This window comes from Sebastes fasciatus, chromosome 8 (assembly GCF_043250625.1).
Source record: "Sebastes fasciatus isolate fSebFas1 chromosome 8, fSebFas1.pri, whole genome shotgun sequence".
Taxonomy (NCBI): Eukaryota; Metazoa; Chordata; class Actinopteri; order Perciformes; family Sebastidae; genus Sebastes; species Sebastes fasciatus.
Window position 1 is genome coordinate 26,683,052 of NC_133802.1, and position 27,817 is coordinate 26,710,868.

Here is a 27,817-nt window from a genome sequence, read left to right on the forward strand (position 1 = left end):
AAGCAACATGTGCGGGACGAAGTGGGCAGACTTTGAGAGGGACTAAAGAAAAACAGTTGATGCGCATCGAGCAAACATATCTTACTTTCAAGTTCAGTGTAGCTAGGGACATTCAAGTATTTTGCGCATAAAAACTCTGGCAGTTTTTCACATGCACAACAGATCCTAATAAGAAACATGCACTTTGTGTTTGTGATGTTATTTCAATAAAATTCAACTTGGCTGTTTTTGTTATTACTTTGCAAATAATGTTGCCTGGTGATAGAAATTCAACCAGTTAATATAAGATAACCACTTCCTTTAAATATGTAATAAACAGAGGTGTGAACTCCAGTAACAGGACTTGGACTTGAGTCACAAATTTGATGACTAAACGAAAGAAAAATCAAAACAAAATTGCAACTCTACATGGTCTTTAACACCAATGACCCGTGACTTCACTTGGGCTTGAGCCTGTTGACTTGAAAATACTTGATACATTCCCCTAAGCCCAGAGATTAGAAAGTATGTTATTTAAAAAGTGTGTGCACGAAGACGATCAACTGCCCGATACCAGAGGTAACTCCGACAGCGTCAAAGATGTTGGGCTTATTTAGTTTTTGAGAGGATTTACTTGCGGGGAAAAAATTAACTGACAAACTGAATTTCTATCTTTTATTGTTTATTTGTGAATCCCTGAATATTGGTGTTTTTTTGTTGAACTCTGGACTATTTTTGGTGAATATTATTGGGACTTGCATTTGATTATCTTACACTTAATTCCTCAGATCCACTTAGCTTGAACCAATCCGACAGTATCCAATCAAGTTGCAGGAGAAAACCATGAAGAACGCCAGTTGGCGACGGTTACTCTGTTGATAAAATAATTGGTTGAAGAACGCATCATGAGTTGTTTAGGACTCGAAACTCAGAGTTTAGGACTTGGGACTTGAGTGCAAAGACTTGAGACTTGCTTGTGACTTGCAACACAATGACGTGGTCCCACCTCTGGTAATAAAACAATATTACAAACTACTCTACATCCTCCATTATGTCTCACATTGTGGTCCCTCTCTGTGTGTCTCTCTCTGTCCAGTTGGAGTGTGCTAACTTCCCGCGAGTTCTGCAGCCTTTTAATCAGACTCACCTGTACGTCTGTGGCACCGGAGCCTTCAACCCCCGCTGTGCTTTCATAGCTACCAGCGTCTTCCAACAGGTATTATTATTATTATTATTATACACACAAAAAAGTATTTTCTGTAGCATTTTCTGTAGCCACTTAACCAGATAGAAAGTGGTCTCTCCTGCACCACTGTACAACCGCAAATAGTGTGATACATCTTCTCTCTAGCTGATCGCATTTGCTAGTCTGCAAGATGATGTCGGGCTTTTTCAGAGATACGATCATACAATATAATACAAAATAGTTAAATACCGTAACAATAAAAAAAATGCTGTTCCTGCCACCCACCAAGTGTGTGTGTGTACTGACTGCCAGTCCCAGCCCCTATACACTGTCCTATCAGCAGCTGAAATATACTGTATGTGTGGTGTCTGCCCCTACGCTCATATATCTACCAGGGTTCACCCTGGGCCATCTGTCTATAATATATACAATGTACCTTTTGTCATTGAGGCGGCACCCTGGGGGCCACCGGACACTGTAGATGTTTTAGGTGACATTTTTATGTCAATTATAATGTGAATGTAACTCTAGAGCCCAGGAGAGTCTCCTCTGTTCCACACTGATTAGTTGGTAATTTTTCATGATTCAGACACATGTGGGTTACCATTGTGTCAGAAATAGGTTAATGGTTCTAAAGTCCCTCAGTTATGGTGCGTGTGGGGGTGGGGATGTGGTTTAAATCTGTGCCAGTTGTATGAATGTGGGATCAGAAACCGTGTGTGATTTTATGTGTGTGGGTTTGTGCATTCCTGCATTCGTATTTGTGTGTGTGCGTGTGAATGTGTGTCAGCGAACAACTAATGCCATGAAAGGCTGTGTGTGATCAGAGAGGTTCAGACGTGGTGCTTAAGGGAGCTGGTGGCGCTGACTGGTTTAAGGCTGGACTTCACACATTTTAAAATCCCTCCACTTCGCCTGATCACTTTCAATTAGCCACTCACTCCGCTGAAAAAGTCTTCTTGCTTATTTGTGTGGATGAATGAAATTACTTATAAATTAAAGAATGAGTTAAAGAGTCAGTCTCTTGTCCTTCTTCTTCTGTCCAGCTGATTTTCTCCCTCTCTGTCTGAGTGACCTCTGTCTCTTGTTTCCTTTGTCAGTCGGAGCACCAGACTCTCTCCTACAGCCAGACAGAGTGTGGGAAAGGGAAATGTCCCTACGATCCATTCCAGAAAACAGCCTCCGCTGTCGTTGGTAGGTTGACCGTCATTTCCCTCAAGCCACAACTCAAATAAAGTGCTACAGGAATGAGTCCTGACACCCGGAAATTACTTAGCATTTTAGCACTTCCGGTTCCCTCGTCTGGAAGTCAGTGGGTTTTTAGTTAGATGCCTGAAATAAGGTCTGTGGTTAACACAAGCTGAGGAGATTTTAACGCTTTGTCCTACGACATAAAAAACATCAGTTAATATCCCTCTTTTACATGTCTTAAAAAAGGCGGTTGCTAACAAGTGGCTAAATGACACTACAATACGTCATCACACTGACACATCCACCTTTATAGGCTTGTTGTGTATATTCGCACTCATGTGACTTTAGTGTAGTTCATTTATAGCCTAACGTTAGCTTTTTACTTCTGGCAATTGCAGTTACACTTTAAAAATCATAAACGTGGTGTTCATTTGTGAAGATTATCTTACTGAACAAAATAAAAATGCAATTTAATTCTAACGGTCAAATTAAAAAAGTTTAATATCATGAACTTGCGTTTGCCACAGAGCTTATTCAGAAGCCGAAAGATCAGCACACTCCTAACTTTGTTAATATTATAATTCATTTTAGAGATTTTTTTTTCCACAATGCCATCTCAACATATTGTCTGCGTTTATTTTGAGGCTGCAAAATATTTTAGTTCTCAGTATGGGTGGTTTACATGTTGTCCACACAGGAGGCGTAGCGTGAGCAGCATGTTAGCAGAGCAGCAGCTTCAGTGCTCTGTCTGTGTCTACACAGGATGCATTCAGGCACAGTATTGAGAGTAGGAGTTAGTTAGGAGAATACACAATCACTGGAAATGTGTAAATGTGTTATAGTATGTCTGCAACAGGAGTTGGAAGTAATATGAAGGGTTTCACTGCATCAGTTATCTTGTTATGCTTCCGGCATAAATAGCAGAGGATGGTTTGGATCCATCGACCTCTGGGTTATGGGCCCAGCACGCTTCCGCTGCGCCACTCTGCTGTCAAATCACCCCAGATGGGACTCGAACCCACAATCCCTGGCTTAGGAGGCCAGTGCCTTATCCATTAGGCCACTGGGGCTTTACACGTAGACTAGTCCTATTGACCATCAGTGATTTTGACTACGAAGCAACAATATGGGAGAACAAACATTGGCTTTAGTCAACAATGGCTCCTGAGGTCACCGTGGCAGTGGCAGAGGTGGAACAACAATAAAGGGATCAAGTAACAGTGGACATATTCACATATGTGGTCGGTGTGCACGGTCCAAAGATACAGTCTGTGTGGACCGTTGCGATGCTGACATGGATTATATAATTTCAGGTTTATGGGAATTGTAAATTCTGGTGTTTTTGGAGCTTGACCTATACAGGGGACTAAGACTTTCATATCTCAGTCTGCTAACTTAATGGAAGTACAACACTAAATCACTGGAGTACCTCTTTAAGTGATTGAAATGTCTTTACGGCCAAACAGCTGCCAGTAAAACACAGATAGCAGAGGATGGTTTTGCTCCATTGACCTCTGGCCGCTTCTGCTGCACCACTCTGCTGTCAAATCACCCCAGATGGGACTTGAACCCACAATCCCTGGCTTAGGAGGCCAGTGCCTTATCCATTAGGCCACTGGGGCTTCACACCACACAAATTGACCACTTCTTTTCACTTAAAAGCAATAATATGGGCAAAACGAACATTGGCTCTCGTCAACAATGGCCCCTGTGGCAGTGGCAGAGATAAAGTGACTCATACAGAGTCAGCTTGGGATGGAAACTACACTACACTTGTGTCTTACCTAAAAGAAATACTTAAACCTTTTGTTATTCTGTGTAGATGGAGAGCTGTATGCTGGGATCACCTCAGACTTCATGAGCCGGGACTCCGCCTTCTTCCGCAGTCTTGGCAGCCGTCATGTCATCCGCACCGAGCAGTACGACTCCACCTGGCTGCAGGGTAAGCGCAAAGAAACGTCAAAGAGAGCCAAAAGAAAATTCAATTCAATTCAAGTTTATTTGCACAACAACATATCATACAAAAGCAGTTCAGAGTGACTTACATAAAAACAAAAGAACAAAAAAGCAGCATAAATTTGCAAATAAACAGAGACATCCATACATATAAAAATACATATACATGGATTGAAAAGAACACAGTGTCAGAGCAAGTCTAAGATCAGCAGGCAAACTGTTCCAATCTTTAGGTACATAAATACTGAAAGCCATCTCACCAGACTTAGAAAGTGCCCCGGTCACATAGAGTAGATTTCCACCTTGTGACCGGAGAGATAAAAGAGTAAAGAACTCCTTACTTTTGAAAACTGATCTCTAACCTACAGTTGGTCGGATGCCGCAACAGAAGTCTCTGCTTGTGTACAGAGTTTTTATACTGATATGTTGCTGAGATGTCTGGTCCCAAGTCCTTTTAGAAAACAGCAAATAATGGAATTTCACTTGAGTATTTTTTCATCTAGAAAACAACAAATAAAATGACCTTGTATTTAGTTGGTATGCTACCCAGGATTTGTCTTGATGGCCTTCTTTGTAAAGTGTGAGTCATGGTGTGTTATGGTACGTGTCCACAAGATCTGTCATATCCCTGCTTCCCATTCATTGTCAGCGGTGTAATGCATTCTGGTAGCGTAGTGGTACGTTTTGAGAGACGGACCGTTACATTGGCCGCTCCTCATTTGCATAAAGTTGAGGTCCAGGCTACTTTATGCAAATCAGGGGCGTCCGGCGCGACTCGCCGCCTCTGGAAACTCCCGAAAAACATTTCAACCAACCGTTGTGGATCTAAAATGAAGACGGATTCAGCGACAGAATGGATTATTTCTAGCCTAAAATGTTTTCAGAAACACATTTCGATGAACTATTTCTGTAATATACAAGAAAAAAGTTTCCAAACGAGCCGCCATGTTGGTTTCGGTTTGAAAGCTGGGAGCAGCAGCCCACGAGTGAAAGCGTTCGTCCAATCAGGTGCATTGTGCCTAGTGGCAGCCCATCAAGCGGCCAATGCTGGGAAGCAAGGCAATCCCTTGCATCCAAAAACACCCCTGTGGACACGTAGACTAAAACATGTGGCACTCTGATAACAGCCAACATGCTAGCAGTTCAGTTTCCACTGGTTCTGAATTTTTTATCAAACAGCTACTCGTTCAACACACACAGTATCTGTGCTGTTTCTACATCTATTTCTCAAGTAATAAGTGTTCTCTTTGGTGTCAAGTCATTAGATTGATATAAATGAATACATTTAACAACCATCTTTCTCTTTACTTCTTGCTTTGTAAACTGAATATTCTGACCTACACCGAATGTCTAAATCTCTAAAACCATCTCCTGCACGCCCGGTCGGTGTTTTATCAGGCCGGTGTGTCGACGTCTGCTGCTGATAACAACAAGATACATGTTGACTCTCTCCGCTGTTTATAAACTCAGCTGTACCTGATGCTCGACCTCTCTCTCTCCAGATGCCCAGTTTGTGCGGGTAGCGCCGCTGTCTGAAACTGATAACCCAGAAGATGATAAGGTCTACGTGTTCTTCACTGAGCGCGCTCAGGAGGCAGAAGGGGCTGCTGGGAAGGTGCTCTACTCCAGAGTGGCACGTGTGTGCAAGGTATGGATTGTGTTTGTTGGAGAAAGATAGAGATGTGTGTTTGTGTGCTCATATCAGAAACTGTCTGCATATAGTTTACATAAACATGTGTTCGCCTGAACAGGTAGAGTATGAGAGATGTACGTGCTGGTCAGTGCACATGTGTTTACGTAACAAGCAGCTATGTGTGATTGGATGTTCCTGCCAGCTCGTATAGATGCGACTTTTGAAGTCTGTGTATAGGGGACTGGTTATGTTTGTCGCCATCTCTGTGTCTTCGCTGTGTCTTCTGTGATACACTGCGAATGTTTGTACTATTTGCCTTTTTATATGGATATGTGTAAAAGTGCATGACCGTGTTTGTGTGTAGAAATATTTGTATTAAATTGCTCTTTTTGTGTGTGTGTGTGTGTGTGTGTAGAACGACATTGGAGGCCAGAGGAGTTTAGTCAATAAGTGGAGTACCTTCCAGAAGGCTCGTATGGTGTGTTCAGTCCCGGGACCAGACGGACTGCAGACGCACTTCGACCAGCTGCGTGAGTGCACACGAGCCTCAAATGACAAGCACATTACTTACACAGTAAAACTAATCACATCAGACAGGCCTCAACCACTGGTCACATCAACAGCTGGAGCCACTGCATGCTTCATAAAAGATGAACTGAGTTCAGATACTCAGTCAGTGTGTGTTTGTGTTTATGAAGAGCTGGAACTGAAATATTTTGAAATGATGAAGAAGAGTTCACAGACCAAAGAAATTTAGAAATGCTCCACTACAGCTTCAGTGTGTGTGTGTGTGTGTGTGTGCTCCACCGTTACCACGGTGATCAACAACCCTGTCGGTCACCTTGGGTTCGTCTTCGTGCCTCAGCCTTGGTAACCACGGAAACTGGCCTCTACATTCAGTTGCTGTGGGTTTATTCATTATCAAGGATTCGCGCCAGTGTGTGTGTGTCCTCAGGAGCAGGTCTATGTAGGCATAAGTCTTTCATGTGTGTTTTGAGTGAATTCGGATGTGAGCCTCCCTCTGCTCTCTGTCTGAACTCGTAGCTGCAGATGTGCAAGTCTCTGATGTTCAGTGGCGATGAAGACAGTACTATTAAGAACAATTTGTCCCTCTGTGCTGTGCTGGACACCTTTGTTTCCAGCGGGGTTATTATTATTTTTTGAGGTTCCTTAAAAACCTTGATAGCAGAGGATGGTTTCGATCCATCGACCTCTGGGTTATGGGCCCAGCACGCTTCCGCTGCGCCACTCTGCTGTCAATCACCCCAGATGGGACTCGAACCCACAATCCCTGGCTTAGGAGGCCAGTGCCTTATCCATTAGGCCACTGGGGCTTCTGCAACTGTGTTAGAGAGACAATTGAAAGAGGGACATAAACAGCATGACAAAGCAAAGCATTGAAAACATGGGGAGCATGAGACAAAAGCAGTGATGTAGTGAAGCAACAAATGCTATAGAGCTCAGCAGTCTTTGTCTGCAGCAGAGACTGTTCTCCTGACATCTGCAGTCTGTATTGACATTATGCAATGATTTGTCAGACACTTTTGTCCATTTGGTGACACCCCATTAGTACCCATTGGAAGGGCAGTTAAAGACTTGGGGTTGCACATTACAAGATGCTGACTGTTTGCAGGTGCACCAATAATTTGTGCTTTGTCTCTGGCATGATCTCTTTTTCTCGATTTAGGTTCAACCTATGTCACTGTGTCAAGTTTTAGAGCTAATTGTTTTTTGGAGCTTAAAGTAGACAAGGGACCGACACTCAGGATATCTTCTTATTCCAACTTCCGGTCATTGAAATGTCTGTTAAAGCTTAAGATATCTGTTAATCGAACGCCCCTGTTAAAAAACGTTATTACATTCGTCATATACATAGCGATACATACATGAAGTGTGATGACTGCATTTAGGAGCAGTGGGCTGCTGTGAATCGCCCGGGGAGCAACTTGGGGTTCAGTTATCTCACTCAAGGACACTTCCACCTGCAGACTGGAGGAGCCCTTGCCACTAAGCTACAGCCGCCAAAACACTGTTAGCAGAGGATGGTTTGGATCCATCAACCTCTGGGTTATGGGCCCAGCACGCTTCCGCTGCGCCACTCTGCTGTCAATCACCCCAGATGGGACTCGAACCCACAATCCCTGGCTTAGGAGGCCAGTGCCTTATCCATTAGGCCACTGGGGCTTCATAGTCTAGACCTATTGACGAACAGTGACTTCGACTACAAAGCAACAATATGGGAGAACAAACATTGGCTTTAGTCAACAATTACTCCTGAGGTCACCGGGGCAGTGGCAGAGGTGGCACAACAATAAAGAGATAAAGTAACAGTGGCCATATTCACGTGTGATCGGTGTGCACGGTCCACAGATACAGTCTGTGTGGACCCTTGCGATGCTGACATGGATTATATAATTTCAGGTTTATGGGAACTGTAAGTGTGTTTTTGGAGCTTGACCTATACGGGGGACTAAGACTTTCATATCTCAGTCTTACAACTTTATGGAGGTGCAACACTAAATCACTGGAATACCTCTTTAAGTAATTGAAATGTATTTAAGGCCAACAAAGATCACAGAGGATGGTATCAATCCATCAACCTCTGGACCCAGCACTCTGCTGTCAATCACCCCAGATGGGACTCGAACCCACAATCCCTGGCTTAGGAGGCCAGTGCCTTATCCATTAGGCCACTGGGGCTTCTGTGTCAAAGCTAGATAATGCACGATATCGCATACTACTCATCCAGGACCTCGTAGAGTAAAGCATAAATGTCTCTTCGGCTGCAATGCCATGAAAACTTTAGCAGAGAGGATAATTTCAATCCATTGTCTTCTGGGTTATCGGCTCAACGTGCTTCTGCACCACTTTGCGGTCAGCATCACATGGCTTCACCTTTTACTTAGTGAAAAAAAACATTTGAGACAAGGAGATAGAGAACAGAGGGAGAGCGTTGTGGAGACAGGACTGGTTTCTTATCTTTACTGTTTTTGTAAACAGAAGATTCTCAGAGTAAACGACAGAACACACGCATAGAATTACCTTTTATGTGAACATATACAGTACATTAACACACACAGTAAATCATACACTCTTTTTCTTTCATATAGTCGAACCCTCATGCAGGCACACATGCAACATTAAGAATGCACACAGAGCTTTTAAACTGTTACACACATACTTTAGCCTCAGTCTATGTACACAAGACAGTTCTGACTTGTCAGGAGCGTAAACATTTCTTCCCAGGATGCCTGTGGCCACGTTTTACACATCTGATAAGGGTGCATACAAATTTGTTTGTGAAAACACTTCAGCAGGACACACACACACACGCACACACAAAACCACTAACCCATATGAAGGAGAAGAATGCTGTCAGTGTTGTTTATGCCACGCTACGCCACACAGAAACACTACAAATCCCATAAACCCTTGACGGTCTGCGGGTCCCTCATGGCAGCAGAGCAGTGGATACCACCTGGCTGTGTGTGTGTATGTGAGAAAGTTATGATTTAAATTTGCTGAAGGTGCTGAGTCATAGAAAACAAATTAGCTGTGTGCAAATTACAGAAATGGGAGTGAGTTTGTAGTGAGCGTTGTATGTATTTGTGTAAATCACACAAAAAAAAGCAGCACTATTTGGGTTCAGCTCCTGTCGGCCGTGACACTGTTTTTACAGGTGAAAAGTATTTGATACCATGAGGGTCAAATCAATCCTAAACTTAATGGGTAGCACTGTCAGTTCCATGCAGGAAGGTCCTGGGTTCAAATCCTCTAGTCGGCTAGAGTCTTTCTACGTTGAGTTTACATATTCAAGTGTACAATAATAACAGAACAATGCCCATGTGCCTTGGGCATCTTTACTATGTAGAAGAAGCCAGAGAAATTACAAATGATGCTGTACTGTCGAGGGACGTGAGATCAGAAAATGCTTGCTTGGATCGACTCAGCGCGTCAGCCCAGCACGGCAGGGATTTTCATCTCCATTACAGCAGGGCTATCCGCTTGCATACTTGCCAACCCTGCAGATTTTTCCAGGGAGACTCCAGTTTTTCATTGCCCTCTCCCAGTTTCACACCTTTTTTCCTTTTCGTTATCTCAACCTGTTTCTGACACTGCACAGCATGTACAGTATAAACCCTACTGTTTCCATCTGGATGACAATACAACTACACCAAATGTCTTTTCCCAGCGGAGGAGAGCTGCTTGTAACACCGTGGTGCGGTTTGAGCTACGCTCGCTGCATTATCACAGCACCACAGCAAAGCAGGCGTGGCGCAAACCATTGGAAATAATGGGTTTCAGAGCGCAGTGGTGCCGTTGTCGCGTTGTGTCTGAGAGGGCCTTCAGTGAGTGAGAGAAGGAAAGAGAAATGGAGAGTACTAAGAGAAAGAAATACTCAAAAAATGAATGAAAACTGATGGACACTAGTTTATTCCCGAGATTCACACAAGTTCACACCAGAGTAGTAAAAGAAGGCCTATTTAACAAAAATTGCTGTTGCAGTGTACTTATTATTTTGTATTTTTGTATATTCTTTAAAAGTCACCAGAATGCAGGAAACAAAGTCTCTGAAACTCCCTGCTTTGGTTTTGAAATCCTCCCTATTTTTGAGGTCTCAAGGTTGGCAAGTATGCCCGCTTGAATGTGTGTGTAACCATGGCTGTGACTAGTGGTCAAAGGGGCGGCTGTTAAACGGTCTATAAACACATTTTTATTTCCTATATTCTTCATAATAAAAGTCACCCGTTATTTTTGCTGCTTGTACTCTTCCTCCCTGCAGTATAAGTAGACTTGTTTTTATTAAGAATAGCTGCTAACAAAGCTCTGCTAATTTGGTGATAAACACATTTATTTCCTCTAAATTCTTCACAGTAAAAAGTCCTCCGTTATTTTGTTATTTAAAAGCTTTTATTATGAAGCAGCAAAATCATGAAATGTTGGGTTTTCATCAGGAACTTAACACGACTCCTGTACAGCTGAAAGCAGATATCTGAAAGTACAACAGGGACATAGGAGAGACACTAAACTTCAAACCACAGAGATTCAGTTAGAAGCTACAGAAGTCCTGAGAGGTGAGCACGCAACGTCTTTCTCTCTGGTCTCCTGCACAGACATGAGTTGTGTCTCAACACACGCTTGTTTGAGGAGGAGAAGTGGGGTCGTTACGGGTCGGCAATGGTCGGCGAGACATCATCGCAACCTGTTTGGAGTCCGGTTGGGCGCACTTTGGCCCAAGTCCGGAGATGATCCATCTCGGGTGCGACTCGGCACGCTAAAACTGGTAATGGAAACACAAATCAGCGCGGCATGGTGTGACTCTGTGCGACCAAAAGTGCCAATGGAAAAGCCCCATATGTGTTTTTCTTAAGGGAAGTTACAATCAACACATTTTATTGTCTTTGTCTTTCCTTTAGTGTATTTTTGTAGTTGTTGACTCACATATTTAAGATCTTGAACACCCGTACAATTGGCTTTGTTTTGAACAAAGCATCCGCTCATTGATCACCACATGGACCGACTCATGACACAGGATTGCTTTGAGTTTATTGTTCAGTTGTTTTTATGTCTGGAGTTGTAGAGGTTCGCTTTTATGAGGCTCTCTGCAAATGTTGATGTCACATCAAGCCTCATTGAACCATAATTATTTAAAAAACCCAAACAGTCGAGTGGAAGTGGTTCATGTTTAGTGTGTTTTCTGTGTCATGGAGGACAGACGTTCCTCCTGCTGCCAATTCAAGCTGAAACAACTCAAGAGTCCAGCTCACAGGAAGAGGATTCTCTGCTGTTTACTGCTGTTGTCCCCGTTGTGGTCGTAGTTGTTGTGGAGGAGAGTCATGCTTGAGGTTTTTCAAGCTGGAAACAGAAAGCCCACTGTGGCCGGACTCAGAGTGTTGGCACCAGAGACACTGAGGTATTTTCAGGCATATTCGTCTTCTATTTTTGTCTGTTTGTGAGAGATTCAATGTTCCAGACATAAGACAGCACCCATATCTTTGTCACTGCATCACCACCCGGTAATGCTGGAAGGGAATAGAAAGGAGGGAGTATTTTTTATAACTTGGAGTATAAATATGACAAATGGATGATGAAGCAAATGAGGACTGTCATCTTCACAACGCCTCGGTAGGATGAGGTGAAGTCTGCAAAGGTCAGAAAGAAACAATTTTCTGGAAAAATCGAAGGATGTAGAAAGAAAAGAGGGAGCGGTGGGGATGAAGGAAGGATGGAAAGACCAATAGACAGCAGCTATATTTACCCTCAGACTGTTTGGATTCAAATATAGCTGAAAATGAGTTTGAAATGCTTCAACAAAATAAACCAACCAGTGTGCTTCAACATAGAAAAATAGTCATCTCAAATAGCCAGTTGGTATATTTTTCGGTCAGAGAATTAGAAGAGATTAGAAGTACAAATATAATCTGCCAGTAAATTGAGATAATTTCACCTGGCTGGATGGCGTCAGTGCAAATTACTTTTACTTTAAGCCTTACGTACAAGTTTATAGGCAACATTCATTCATCCAAAGACACTTTTGAATAGTTTTACTCTGCAATTAAACCTTTCTTTGGGTTGATTGTGTCTTCTTCGGGGTCGTTTTCTCTCGCTGCTTGCAGCGTTGTCGGGGGCTAGTGTTCATTCGTAGTGGGCTGATTGCAGCGTTGACGACAACCGCACTGTACTCATTGACTCCAGGCAAGTGAAGAAGAGTTTGGTTGTAATGTTAGTATATCCGGCATCCAGCAGCAAAAATGAATTGCACTCAATGAGCCCCGTTCTGCGGACAACATGCTCATCTCAGGCTGCAAAGCCCTGAAGCCCGTGTGTTTATTCAAAGGTTATTAATATTGAACGTATCGTGGGTCCAAATTGCACCATATTTGACAATGCACTCCATGGGATCCTCAGCAATACATTCGACAAGTGTGAAGTAGATCGGATGAGAGGCTCTCAAGATATGCGAAGGACATACAGAGAGACAAGGATTCCTTGCCCGCTACATGTATTACTGAGCCACCAGGACGCCCGGTCCTGTCAGATTAACCTGACAAATGCATCTCCACTATTTACTGCTTAATTACCTCATCAACAAAAACAGTTGGGTATGAAAACATGTTTTGTGATACTAAAGAAAATTAATCATGTTTTGACGCCTCCATTCAGCCTTTCTAATCCGTCATAGCGTGTGTGAAACTACTTGAATGGAAGCCCAGTTTATCAGAAGGAGAAACAGAGGAGAGAGGTATAGAGAGGGACATGAGGGAGGAGGAGGAGGGCTTAGAGAGAGGGTGAGAGAGAAAAAGATGAAGTAGGAGAAGGGTAGAGGTTACAGCACAAGGTGTTGACCAGACAGGAGAAGAAAGAAGGAGGAGGGGATGGAGGAGGAGACGAGGAAAATAGAGGCAGAGGATAAAAAGATGAGGAGGAGAAACTGTTATCAAAGCGTTATTGCTCTAATGCTGTTAAAGAGAAGGTGCAGGAGGAGGACAGAGAGAAGGAATAACTGATTATGAGGAGGATTGGAAATACATTTGGCTCCAGGGTAGGAAAAGTAAAGAAAGTGGATGATGAAGAACAGACGGGAGGAGCTCTGGATGTTTAAGAGAGCTGGTATTTAAAGGTTATTTAATTCTTGGAAATTGCAGTAGCATGGGCAGAATGTGCCTCCATATAGCCTCCACTGTTCCCCCAGTTTCCTATTCCCCTTGAGGTATACAGTGGCCTGAAAGTGACACAAGGGAAGTTACATTTTCACTATATAAAGAGGAATAAGACGGCTAATTAGTGCAGCAATCCAGATGAGAGTGCATGAACAAAGTAAGTTTTGAAAGTAAGAAAGGTCCTCACTGATCGTCGGCAGTACTTTTTTCTTACATCTCTCTACGGTGTAGGAAAATTAGTTTAAGAGCTGATGCTACCAAGGAGTGTGGAATTTAAATAATGGTGCAATGGATAGACAGAAGAGGATGAGAAGACAAAACCAGAGAGAAAGGGAAGGTGATAGTTATGTAGCAGGAGATACTACAGCCCAGACAAAAGGCATTTTTCCTCGAAGGACATGGAGGGGGTGAGGGAGGTGAAGTGAAGCTAAAAGGGTGTGAGGGCTGGTGGGAGGGAGACGGGACGGGAGGGAAGGAGGGGAATGGGGTTAATAGGGAGGGATGGAGCAGATAGAGAGGTGGGGAGAGAGGGAAGAGGAAGGAGGAGAAAACAACAAGGAGGAGATGAAGGGTTCCTTTAGGAGATTTATATCCCTATTATAGTGTATATCCTTAATCTTTTAAAGGTATTAAAAGAATTTCTGGACTGAGAGCGCATTCTTTAATGAACATCATTCAAAAGTGTCCTCCAAAATTATACATAAGTAAGGGATAAAGCCCGACAAGATGTCCATTATCTGGAATTAATGGATGAAATGGAGGCCAGAACCAAAATCTAATGTTTTTCCACAATCCATTCACTCCGTTTCCCTGGTGACCCTGATGGTACGTGTCCACAGAGGCGTTTTTTATCACGAGGGATTGCCTCGCTTCACAGCATTGGACGCTTGATGGGTTGCCACCAGTTACAAGACATACCTGGTTGGACGAACGCTTTCCCTCGTGAACTGCTGCTCCCAGCTTTCAAACCGGAACCGACATGTCGGCTCGTTTGGAAACTTTCTTCTCTTATATCACAAAAATAGGTCAATGAAATGTGTTTCTGAAAACATCTTATGCGAGAAATAAGCCATGCAGTTGCTGAATCTGTCTTTACTTATTTTTTTGGCGCTCTGGACACCCCTGATTTAAATAAAGTAGCCTTGACTTCAACTGTCAATAACATTGCGTACAGTGGAAAAACTGTAAATATAACTTGATAGTATGTTTAACAACAAGACTAGCTAGATATCCAGCCATGTCATTGTCCCGAAATCAATATCAAGATATCACAAACAGATAAGAGGCCAAGTGAACTGTCGGCTGCAGCATGAAGTAGCGACTCGAATAGCGAATGCGAAGTAGATATCTCAGTCTAGACATGAAGGTTGAATTGAGAGAGACATCAGGATGGGGATAACAGCGGTGTCTGGAGGGGGAAAATGTGTCAGAGAGAAAAGAGGTGCGGTGGCAGAAGGAATAGGGCCAATAGCCGAGGGGGTTAAAGAACCAGACAAGATGGAGGCAGGGCTGTTATTGGCAAATTACTGTAAGATGGCGAGGAGGAAATAAAGACAGGGAGTGTGGTCAGAAAGATGAGGAGGAGGAGGGAGGAGGTGGATATTGGCATTCAGGGTGGCTGGGCAGAGAGCGAGAGAAAGCAGAGAAATGAGGAGGATAGGGGTGTTCGCCTGGGGGGCTAAGGCCAGACAATTAGGAGGAGGAGGAAGATAGGGGCTGAGGCTGCAGGTCTACGGGCTAGACAGGACTATCTTCCCTCAGGGGAACACAGCCGCTTTTTGTTTAGAGAAGAAGACACAAGAACAATCCTCCGGAGAAAATAGGCCAGACAGACAAGACAGATGGACGGGGAGATGGAGGGGATGGAGAGATAGCGGAAGGGAGGGAGACTGGGAGCGACGGTGAAAGTGAGAAACAAAGAGAGTGAGACACACCCAGAGGGATCCTGAGGAGTCCAGGTGGATTTGAGCAGAAAGGGACGAGGGATGAGCACCTGATGGAAAGATAAAGAGACACAAAGAAAAGGCGAGAAGATTTAGAGGGAGGAAAGCAGCTCAGTACGAGGGATTACTGTTAGTATAACATGGTGACGAGCTGTCTGACGGTGAAAGAGAAAGAAGACGTGGTTAACCCTCTGAGATCCACAATAGACCCATTTTTGTCTTTTTTAGGGTGTCTTTAGGGGGAGATAGCAGGTCAACAGTATATGTCACATAGAAGTGGTGTACATGGCTAATTTGGATCCACAAGAGTATCAGCTTTGCAGTCATACCCAATTTATGCATTTCTAAGACTGTTTAGGGACCCCAGTATGCAGAAATATTCAATTGCACCATTTTAGAATAGGCAAAAATAACACATTTATACTGCATGTGATTATCATAAAGTGGGCATTTCTGTAAAGGGGAGACTTGTGGGTACCCATAGAACCAATTTTCATTCACATATCTTGAGTTCAGAGGTCAAGGGACCTTTTTCCTCAACAAAATTTAACATAACTTTGAAGCGTTATTTAGCCTCCTTTCGGGAGGAAGCTAGCATGACATGGTTGGTACCAGTGGATAGGTTAACCTATAGGGTTTTCAACCTTAGGTTTTCTAGTTTCATATGCTATCTTTGCCTTCACTCTAGCTCTAAAACTGGCCCTGATACAGCCTCTAAAAGACAGTAAAGTCGGTCGCTCAGGGGGTTAGAAAGAAGACGTAAAGATGTTTCCTGTAACTGCAACATAACTTAAAATCTGCTATTCTTCCTGCTTCAACTTGAAAGATGACTAAACGTTCACCTTGATTCACCTGGTCAGACAGAAGCAGATATTTCCTGCACTCAGTGATTGTAATGAATGTGTGTTTGTGTTTTGCTTTCCCTCCCCGTTTAAAGATTAATGACATTATAGTCACTACAGTTTAATGAATCAAACTTGACGGGAGATGTAGAAACGAGGTGGAACGGCACTAAATCAGGTGTGATTTAAACTTGTCACGGAGAGATAAGAGTGAATTTTTGCCAAGCTGAGCTGTAAATAACTGAGACGTCGTTGATGTTGTTCTGGCTGCGTCTTCCAAAGTTTAACTTTGTTTTCATGTGAAGCTGAATGCACAGTGAGGTGCTCAGAAGAAAGACACACTGACTAACTTTCAAGCAGAAGGCAGTGGAGTCACAGTTTTTCCCTACAGGCTTTACCAAAGTTTCTATAAAGTTTACACAGTACTTTTTCAATATTGAACTGAGGATATTTACTTTTACAGGCTATGTGGCCTCTTTTCTAGCTGGCTTTAAAACACCTGGTTATACACAGTAAATTGAGATTTGTCTCTTACCTTGCCAGGTAGTGAAGGAGACAAGTAGAAGGAGAAAATTAAAGAAAAGGGGGAGATGATGAAGGTTTTGATTCATGAAAGGAGTTGAAGAGAGAGGGGCATTTTTTCTTACCTTGCCAGCAAGTGATTTGGAGTATTTTTATCTGTGCATGGCAGTGTCAGTCTGTCGATCGGTTGGTTGGTCCACTTTGTTCCAGAATGAAATATCTCAACAAATAATGAATGGATTGCCTTGAAGTTTGTTTCAGACATTAATGTCCCTCTCAGGATGAACTGTAATCACTTTGGTGATCCCTTAACTTTTCACCTATAGCGTTACTAACAGATCAAAATTTCCCTTTGTCCAAGATTTGAAAGACTTGATTTTAGTTCTAATTAGCAAATGTTAAACTAATGCTGAACTAAGGTGGAGGACATGGTAAACATTATACCTGCTGAACATCAGCATTGTCATTGTGAGCAGTTTAGCAAGCTGACGTTAGCATTTAGCTCAAAGCACCACTGTTCCTAATGCTGGGCACACTGTTACTCTATAACCCACATCCACCCAACCCGTTATGAGAGCCAATCCGCACCGCCCGACCTGTAAATATATGCATCAATCAACCACCCGAACACAACCCGCAAAAAACACCAACTTTATCCATTACAGTATCACAATAAATGTCAGAATTGAGGTCTGAGACAAGGACAGAGACAGACGATGCATGTGTGATCTCACGGAAATACTTGAAAATGACCATGACCTCTCCACAGCGCTCCGAAGTCCATTCTGGCCGCACCGATTTCAAATCGTCAATATTAAACATGTTCAATATTTACAGTCAGATATCCTGTTGTGTGTGGGGAACCCCGAGGACAGCCGATGACGCAGTAAACAGAAACGAGCCGCTGGCCTCTCTTTCCATCAGCTCTCTTTGGATTTCTGGTTAAATCATTTTGGTTTGTAAAAGTGTATATTCTGCTATGTTGTTATTCTGCATTGCTCTGTTTACAATGGCGCAGCTAAAAAAGAAAAAAAGTGCAGTGATTCAACTGACAAAATGTGAGTCGATTCATCTGCTTTTCAACTCAGCCTGTCAACCATTTAGGGGGCAGCACTGGAAATGAATAATTTCAGTGTACTGTGATTCATTTTTGTGTATACTTTTACAAGGAGGTCAGTTCTGGAGAATCCATTAAAGCTTCTTATTTATACGAAAGCTACTTCAGCTAATCACCAGAATGGTTTGATTTAATAGTTTTGTCTTGTTATAAGTTGTTCTGCAAAAGGGTAGCTGCTGCTAAACGTTACGTAATATAGACATGCGTGTCTACAAGTCTTTTACTCTGCAAATTACCAACTCAAGACTCACTTGTGTTGTAATGAACTTCTGGGAAATGTGCGTTCTTCCTTGTGGGAGTTTAAGTCCCTGTTTACTGCTACAAGTTTCTGTCTAAACTGCAGCAGCTTCTTTTCTTGTTTCCTTTTTCTTCACCTCCGCACATGAGGGTTTATTTACCATTCCACAACTCAAACATGTGTCCTGCAGACAAACTGCATCAACATGTTGCCGTCAGTGTGGCCTAATATGGCTCTGACCACCTCTGGAGATGTGATGTGGATGATTAGAGTTTGAGTGCATATTTAGGTGCACTTACGAGTGGATTTTATCAATTTTTTTTAGCCCTATCGGACCACAATCCGATCACCCGTCCGGTAAACATGTTCCCAGCAGGTTTAAAGGGAGTCTGTATTTCTTCTGTACAGTAATGGCTTCCACCAGGCTGGCTATGAGGCTATAAAACTCAGCTCTGCAGGTTTAGATGTAAATCTTCCGATGCCCTTCTTTTGACTCTGGCTCATCCCTTCCTTTGAAAAAAGTTTTGAGGTGCTTTGGATGAAAGCGTTCACCAAAGAGCACACATATCATCCAGAGTAATAAAGCAATACTGCCATAAAAAAAAAACTTCAAGACAAGTAGAGGGAGAAAGATACAGAAAATGGAGAGATGATAAAGGTTATGATTTATGAAAGGAGTTGAAGAGGGAGGGGCATTTTTTGGAAGATGTGAACAGGAAAGAAAACTAGCTAGAAATGTTTAAAAAATGTAGAGGAGATGTGATATGATGAGTATAATGGGTGAAAAACTATGGAGGCTGACAAAAGGACAGAGATGTGATGAGTTTTAAAGAGGCAGCAGATGACAGGATTAAAGGAGGCGCAGGGCACACAGAGGCTGGAGGAGATGACAGGTTGGAACATAATGCTTCAACAAACAGATTTATGTGCAACACATTGTCATATCCAAACTATTTGGACATTTTATCAAATTAGATTTTCAAAATGTTCTTTAAAATGAACTCCCTTCTCTTCTCGCCCTTCATGTATGCTGCCCACTATGGGGAACAATTACATTACCATCGTGTTAGGACCATTGTGCAGTACATTGGTGCCAATGTCGATCGATAAAAATATTTAATCGCATGATTGTCCATAGTTAATTGCGATTAATCTCAAATTAATCGCACATTTTTTTAATCCATTCAAAATGTACCTTAATGGGAGATTTGTCAAGCATTTAATACTCTTATTAACATGGGAGTGGGCAAATATGTTTGCTGTATGCACATGTATGTATATATGTATTATTGGAAATCAATTAACAACACAAAACAATGACAAATACTGTCCAGAAACCCTCACAGGTACTGCATTTAGCATACAAAATATGCTCAAATCATGACATAGCAAACTGCAGCCCAACAGACAACAACAGCTGTCTGTGTGTCAGTGTGCTGACTTCACTATGACTTGCCCCAAACTGCATGTGATTATTATAAAGTGGGCATGTCTGTAAAGGGGAGACTCGTGGGTATCTAAAAAATAAATTTAGCGCAAGTTTGGAGCGTTATTTAGCCTCCTTCACAACAAGCTAGTATGAGATGGTTGGTACCAATGGATTCCTCAGGTTTTGCGTTAGTTGCGTTAATGCGCTAAAGAAATTAGTGGCGTTAAAAGTAATTTGCATTAACACGTTATTATCCTGTTAACTTTGACAGCCCTACAAAATACGTTTCCTTCCAAACGTACTTGAGAATGCAGTTTAGTTGTAAGGGAACGTCATTTTTAGGAGACAGGGCTGAGAGAGAGATTACAGTTTTTCTCGATTGTTTACACACATTTTCTGAAAGCATGCCTCATACTCTCAGAACTCTACACACAAATCAAAAAACACACACACAATGGGCAAAACCCCTCAATTCTCCTGCAAAATTAAACTTTACATTCAAAACAATGTTATTTCTTCTCAAAATGGTATTTTGTTTTCAAATGACACACACAAACCATCATATGAATAGACATTTATAAGAACCAGTTGAACACTGATGTGCTCAATGTAAAACACTATGATGAATGGAAAACACTTCTTCTCCATTCATCATAATGACTTAGGCCCTTTTTTTGTTCAGTGTTACACTTACTACAGACAGTACATACATAAGTGTGTTGTAAAATATTTTAGAATATTGTTTTTATACTCAGAACACACAAATACACGGTAACAAATATATTTTATTTTCCCCACAAAAACAATGTACACAGTGTACATCCCAACCAACACAAAGTTGCACATACAGTGGTCTACATACAAAACAACAGAAGAATTTACTGTATAAAGTTACAGTAAAAAAAACTATGCTGCATCCTCTCTTCTGTTTCGGTCTGGCCACAGCACCTCATCCACATCACAAGCAATGTTTTCCCTGGCCAAGCAGCGGGGGAAATATCGCTTAGCATGTCGAATCCAGCCATGAAAAGCATCAACTGATTGCTAATTGTAACACTGTGTGACAGGTGTTTGCCCATGTGATGAGTCAGTGTGCATAGTAGGGCAATTGACTTTAGAATTTTGAATGACAGTGTGTTCCTTGTGAAAACGAGATTTTCTTCATGAAAATTGTGCCAAATGCAGAGAATTGTGTGTAGTGTTCTGAAAAAAGTGTGTTTTAGAACTGCAATTTGAGTGTAAAGCAGGAATTGTGCTTGTAGTTTAGCAGAATTGGTTCAGGGGGTTGGTGCATGAGTTACATGTTGTGGTCATTGTGTGTCAAGTACCAGTATTTGTGTGTAAACAATTGAGAAAAACTGTAACTGCACAAATGAGACATCTGCATTGTGATTTAAAAGCGGGAGAAGCGCCAAAGAAAACTTAATAATGAAGGAGTGATACATTAAATAAGGGATGGAGGGAGTGAGCAGTGTGAACGCTGCAGGCTGCAGACTACCCATAGTCCTCTCTGCTCTGCCCCGAGGGGCCTGCTGATTGTATGTGTGTCTATACGTACGGTATCAGCGTGTCTTCGACTCTTTGGTCCCTGCAGTTTGGTGTTTGTGTGTGTGGGTGTGTGCAAGCATGTGGCCGTACATGCTTTCATTTCACTTTGTTTGATGCGCTCCCGACTCTCTCACTGTGTGGTGCATGTGTGTGTGTGATGAGATGAGATTAGACTTCCTGCAGGGCTGTAGCTCCATGGAGGCCATGTGAAGCAGCAGGAACGTCAGGAATGTGGGAACAGTGATACGCTTCGCTGTCTCCGTCACCACAACAACATCTCTGCCTCATCGTGGGAGAGGAGAGGAGAGGAGAGGAGAGGAGAGGAGAGGAGAGGAGAGGAAAGGAAAGGAAAGGAAACAAGGAGATGAGAATAAAGGCAGAGACATGTAGAGCACATCCAAACCTTGTTTTGAACTTCCTTTTTCAACCTTTGTTGCTGTAGAGGTTGCCAAACTCGTTGAATCTCAACATCAACCTGAGTACTTTCCGTTTATAGAGTTTCTAAGACTTTTAAAGTTATTTGTCCCACCTAGGAGCCGTGTCAAGTCATGTATTTATAGATTATCACAGCATGCCACACAGGAAACAAAGGGCTCTGTTCTCCACCGTTGTGATATGATGATGAAAACATTCCCAACTCTTATCTGAGACAAAAGTGCAAAACAATAAACCTGTGATTTCAATAAACAGTGAAAAGCAAAACCTTGTCTGCGCTGTGACAGCAGACAACTGAATTATACAACGACGATGAGCAACACTAGAAATATGGGGATGAAAATGTGATTAACATTTCAAGACCGTGCATCAGTGTTATGCTTTTAAACACAAGAATGCAGCTCCAAAATGCTTCACAATCTGTCAAAGTTTGAGTGTCTGGTATGTCACACTCATTGGGCCTCATGCAGCAGCATTCCCTTAAATTTCTCATATATTTTCTCTTATTTTTAAAGTCAACTCCAGATGCACCAAACATCCATAACTGAATAATTGTTTATTATTAGCATAGGTGACACCCATATAAGGGCAGGTATTAACATAGGTAACACCCCCTCAACACTATATAAGGGAAGGTGTTGTGCCGTGTGCAAATACTAGAATTGAATTGGAGAGATGCCACCAAAAAAAGGCTGTAAGAAGAAGAAAACCTTCAGCAGTCAAAAATCTAAAAACATCTAACAGCAGTATGAAAGCCATTCAGAAGCTGAACGCACACAATATCATCCAAGGGTTTTATAGTCTTAATTGGGATCAATGGACCAATAGTACTTCTTCAATAATCCAATCGTTATAATTACTCAAAAATATATAATAATCTAAATTTGATTATGATATTCATGCGTTTTTCATTTTCCTCAAATTTAAAACTTATTTCCTTGCGTTTGACAAACATTTTATGGCAAGAGTGCTCTCGACCTCTCGTACAATTTTCTCTTACCTTATGCCTAGTTCACACTACACCTGTTCCTGATTTTCCACTCGCTGAGACAAAAGCCCCAGATCAGAGGCAAATCCACGTTGGCTCGGCGCTCGAACGTCGGCGCTCGAGCGTCATGTGCTAACTGTTAAAAGACGTGAGCCGAGAGGTTTGTCGGTGTACCGCAGACACATTCCAGATATCCACCATGCTAAATGTCTGGACCCGTTGTTGGGGAGCTACAGCCAATGAGAGCACGAGATTCGGGTTGAGGGGAAACCTAGTGGAGGAGGGGTCGCCTGTAACAATAGGAACTTACTGTATGTGTTGCATCTAGGGTGTTGGATGTTTGCTTGAATAAACATAACACAGTGAATGATCTACATAAGGGAAATAGTAAAGATGTGTGGAAACAGGCTATTTTGTGTCAACAAGCACGAATACGTCCGTCACTTTTTGAGTGTGTTGTCGTGACAAAGCGTAGTTTGGAGACCTCATCGGGGATTCCTCCACGGTGATAGATCTTATAGTGTGTGACCTCCTGTCGCCGGTCAGTCATGTAGTGTGAAAACCACAACGATTTAAAGACACCCGATTACAAGACACCCGATTACAAGACAGCAAGTTGTGTCGTGTGTAGTGAGCAGTACAGGGAATGGAAGGAGGCCTTTTTAAAGTCAGGGATACTGCACTCACACCCCGTGGAGTTTTCTTGTAAACAACTAAAGAGTTACATATGTTTGTTAGCAAGTTTATAAATGAGAGACTTTTAGACTAATTTTTTGGTCTCCTGACTCCTGCCATCTGTTTTTTTGTTTTCGTTTGTATTCCTGTCAGTGTGTTCATTAATATTTTCATCTATTTGTGACATACTTCATTTCCACTGTAATTTGGGAAAATGCCAGTGATTAGCCCGAGGAGAGAAACTACAGGATGTGGATTTTATGGAACGGCAGTTTGCTTTATTTGTTACGCACAATATCTCAGTCTACCAAAATTACTTATAACCTGTTAAACTTTATAGATGTACTTTAATGATCCCAAATCGAGAAGTTCATTGTATTATAAGACACATCAAAGCATTATTCAATAGTGCAACTGGTGGTCGAAAACTCTGCAGGATACCTTTTATTAATCATTTGTGTGATGGATGATTTATACATTCATTTTTACCAGTGTTGTAGCTGATTGATTCTGATTGATTCATAGAGCTTTAATTGGTGTCATTAATCAAAATTACAATGCAAGATCAGACATTTGGTGTATGATATATCTTGTTATATATCTTGTTATATATGAATAAAAACATCACCAAGGAGCCAATCAGTGTAAGACAGATGGAGAGGATGAAAATCCTCCCTCCACCTGATTGCTCTGTGTGAGGGATCGCCGTCGGAGTGAAACAGACGTATCAAATGTTGTGATTCGCTGTGTTTGAGATGGAGAGTGAAGACGCCGTTGTGATGTTAGTGTGCGTGTGTGTGTGTGTGTGTGTGACAGCAGGTGTTGTTCTCCTGTGGCGGACTCGGCGCTCGGCTCTCCCACTGTGGCCGGTTATTAATGGCCACAGATTCATTACAAGCAGCCAGTCAGCCATGCTGCCAGCACGCCCGACGCTATTAGTCACACAGTCAGACTGATGGATGCACACACGTACACAAACACACATGCAGGTGCAACACCAATCAAAACGTCTCCATTAGTTCAGACACTGTTATGATTTTTACTCGGGCTTAACTAATGTTTTACCCCTTTGTCTCCTTCCCCTCCTTTTCCTGTCTTATTTCCTTGTGCCCTCAATGCAGAAGACATCTTTATCCTGCAGGCGAAAGACAAGAAGAACCCTCTCATCTACGGCCTGTTTACCACCTCGAGGTATGTGCCTCCGTAAAACAGAAAACAAGGGAATATATTGTAGTAACTTTAAAGAGGACCTATTATGCTTTTGTGCGTTTTTCCCTTTCCTTTAATGTGTTATATAGTTTTTTTGTGCATGTAAAAGGTCGGCAAAGTTACAAAGTCCACGCCAAAGGTAGTTACTCTACCCCACAGAAACACTGCTTGAAGTCCCGCCTTTTCTTCCATAAATTGGTGATGTCACCGATTAACACATTTGCAAAATACCTGCCTAGCGGCTAGTTTGGCACACCCTCAAACAAAGCTAGTTAGAGCAGAGCTGGAGAGGAGTACACAGCTTTTAAAACATTAAAGCATGTAAAGATGTTCTAGTAGAAACCCAAAATACAAGTACAAACCTGAAAATGAGCATGATATGTCCTCTTTAAATGTAATCTGTGCACCCTTTTTTTAAGAGTTGAAAGTGCCAGGATGACGGTGGGTGGGAGGCACTGGGTGTGTCTTCAATTTCCACTGGGTGGAGAGTTTTCATTCCCTCTGAAATTGCTCACAGGGACAAATTGCAAAATACAATATGCATGTTCCAACTAGAACAACAACAGACTCTGCAAACTAGAAACCTAATTAAGAATGATGTCAAAACATGGAAAATATGAAGCAGCACTGAGATGGGTTTGATTAGAGTCCACGGATAATATGATCTCTGTTAGTATCTACAAAATGATAATTTACTCACATGTTAAGAGACTGTCAAAACAGAGAGGAAGAGAAAAGCATTTTTCTGCTCCTCTCGGGACAGAGCAATGACACAAACACAGAAAACTGCACGATAGAAGCCAGACAAACAGATGGATAGAAAAAAACTTTGGGACTAAAAAAGAGAGGCTCTCATTAAAGGGACAGTTTGGGTGTTTTAAAGTGGGGTTGAATGAGGTACTTATCCATAGTCAGTGTATTACCTACTGTAGATGACGGTCGGCACACCCCCAGTTTAGAGAAACACAGGAGTTACCACATGGAAGCAAAGCGATGTACTGCTGTAGGTAATACACTTACTATGGATAAGTACCTCATACAACCCCACTTCAAAACACCTCAACTAACCTGTTAAGGCAGATAACAGGTGAACAGATACAATTCATTTACTGAAATACAGGCACTGGCTGAAATAAAGTGGGGGGAAATATAAAGCGAGAGAACAAATGAGCAACAAACTGCAGTTTCTCATTTCCTCCAAACTTACTGACGGCACCACATGCTCTGAGAATAACCGGTTTCTGAGGCGGACGGCAGAGCTCTACAGTAGCAGCCGAGGTATGACGACATTTGGCATGGCGGAGCAGGGAGTTGGTCTGTTTCTGGGTTTTGGAAAGTGTCTGGAACCTCAGCGGGGAACGGACAGAAATCCAAAGCATCACCCAGGGTGGGGTCCCTACCACAGAACTGCAGGGTGCGGAAAGGTCATTCCCTCTGAATGGAAACTTCTCTCTCTGGTTCACTCATGAATGCACACAGACATTTTTATCCCCAGTGATGAAGTCAAAGAGTGAATGTTGTGGATCTGTCCTCTGTTATTTGCTTGTATCATGTTATTCATTCATACATCCCTTCCTTTATTTGTTTGTTTGGGCATTTCATTGAACATATCAGACATAACTGGTCAAATAATTACAAGGTGTGAGGAATTGAAATTACATTGATCAATAAGAATTTAGCAGCTAAATTCTTGAACTCCTGTCCACATGTTTGGATTCTCACCCATCTCAGACACCAGTGATAATATTTCTATAAAAAATGAAGCATCTGGCTGCTGAGTTTCATTGTTGTCTGATTCGTTTCAGGTGGGTGATCTGTGTTAATTCACTTTACATACAAATTCACCAAGAGCGCTGAGGTTTTAAGCTCATGTTGAAAGACTTTTTTTCTTTCTGAAGTGCCATTGAACAACACCAAAGTCCATCCCAGCTACATGGACTCTAGAGGTCCTCAGTGTGACCTCTGACCTTTCTGTGGAGGGGAGAAAAGAGAGCTTCTATTAGTGGGAAACCTTCAGGTCTGAAAAGTGAAGCCAATGCAGAAGTGTCTTAAACTTGCATTCTTTCTAACAGCCAGCAGGGGGCGACTCCTCTGGTTGCAAAAAGAAGTCTGATTGTATAGAAGTCTATGAGAAAATGAGCCTACTTCTCACTTGATTTATTACCTCAGTAAACATTGTAAACATGAGTTTATGGTCTCAATCGCTAGTTTCAAGTCTTCTTCAATACAGCATGATGTTCATTTAGTAAATTATGATCCCATTTAGAGTCAAATAGACCATAAAGCAGGGGATGCTTTAGGGCGTTGCTACCTTGTGATTGACAGGTCGCTACCACGGCATTGCCGGTCTGGGAGTTGTCCGTGATTTCATCTTACAACTTTAACCCTTTCACAGTGTGTTTTCAGTTCATGAAAGCATTTTGGTCCCCTAAAAATCGCCTAAAGCATTCGGTTGTACTTAGCTCCACCCTCTCGTGTCACTTCTGGTTGCAAAAAAACAAGATGGCAATGGCCAAAAGGATGAAACTCAAGGTTTCAAAACAGCAGTCCACAAACCAACGGGTGACGTCACGGTGACTACGTCCACTTCTTATATACAGTGATCACAACAGTGCCTTTCTATCTGTTCTGTTTCTAGCAGTGCTGCTCATCAACTTGACAGCCCAAATCTTAACCATGCTCTTAACTACAGTGGATAGGATGTGTTGTGGTGGGGACCGATGGGCTGAAAGCAGCACATTCATCCAAGCTGGACTTTTTGGGTTGAAGCACACTCAGTGAACTGATGCATTCAAGCTGAAAAGCCACAATGACTCACAGCTCTTCATACAGTACCTACTGTACAGTGCATCACTTTCTTATTAGATTTGCTGCTTTAAGACCGTTGCACCTCATCAAGTGAATTCATGCTCAGTTTATGTTTTTATTCACGCATGCTGGAGGAATAATGGATGGAAGGATTATATGAATCTGACTGTGATGAATGACTCCTTTCTTTCCTGTCTGTCCGCAGTGATATCCTGAACGGTTCAGCAGTGTGCGTTTACCGAATGGAGGATGTGGTTCGGGCTTTTAAGGGAAACTTCCTTCATAAGGAGGGACCTCAGTATAAGTGGGCAGAGTTTACAGGCAAGGTGCCCTACCCGCGACCAGGAACTGTAAGTTAACTCAGGCAGCTGTTTTGAAGTTGAATTACACCACACGTATTGAATAAAAATGTCTTCCAAACATTCTTATCCTTTTCTTTTCCTCTCGATTTCTCTAT

At 42.3% G+C, this 27,817-nt stretch overlaps 1 protein-coding gene and 6 non-coding genes across 8 annotated transcripts in view; 1 reads left to right on the plus strand and 6 right to left on the minus strand.

Annotated features, from left to right (window-relative positions):
- Window positions 1-27,817, plus strand: part of sema3h (sema domain, immunoglobulin domain (Ig), short basic domain, secreted, (semaphorin) 3H) — a 78,594-nt gene that overhangs the window by 38,794 nt on the left and 11,983 nt on the right. For both annotated transcript variants that reach the window (XM_074644687.1, XM_074644688.1), the window contains exons 4-10: window positions 1,076-1,195; window positions 2,266-2,359; window positions 4,179-4,298; window positions 5,815-5,960; window positions 6,361-6,475; window positions 24,465-24,534; window positions 27,566-27,710. In XM_074644687.1, the coding sequence (XP_074500788.1) occupies window positions 1,076-1,195; window positions 2,266-2,359; window positions 4,179-4,298; window positions 5,815-5,960; window positions 6,361-6,475; window positions 24,465-24,534; window positions 27,566-27,710 (810 nt within the window). The remainder of the gene's footprint in view (window positions 1-1,075; window positions 1,196-2,265; window positions 2,360-4,178; window positions 4,299-5,814; window positions 5,961-6,360; window positions 6,476-24,464; window positions 24,535-27,565; window positions 27,711-27,817) is intronic.
- trnar-ccu (transfer RNA arginine (anticodon CCU)) lies at window positions 3,354-3,426 on the minus strand. The gene has a single exon. It is a non-coding gene; the product is annotated as a tRNA-Arg (tRNA).
- trnar-ccu (transfer RNA arginine (anticodon CCU)) lies at window positions 3,906-3,978 on the minus strand. Its single transcript has one exon. It is a non-coding gene; the product is annotated as a tRNA-Arg (tRNA).
- trnam-cau (transfer RNA methionine (anticodon CAU)) lies at window positions 7,129-7,200 on the minus strand. Its single transcript has one exon. It is a non-coding gene; the product is annotated as a tRNA-Met (tRNA).
- On the minus strand, window positions 7,207-7,279 carry trnar-ccu (transfer RNA arginine (anticodon CCU)). Its single transcript has one exon. It is a non-coding gene; the product is annotated as a tRNA-Arg (tRNA).
- Window positions 8,057-8,129, minus strand: trnar-ccu (transfer RNA arginine (anticodon CCU)). Its single transcript has one exon. It is a non-coding gene; the product is annotated as a tRNA-Arg (tRNA).
- trnar-ccu (transfer RNA arginine (anticodon CCU)) lies at window positions 8,573-8,645 on the minus strand. Its single transcript has one exon. It is a non-coding gene; the product is annotated as a tRNA-Arg (tRNA).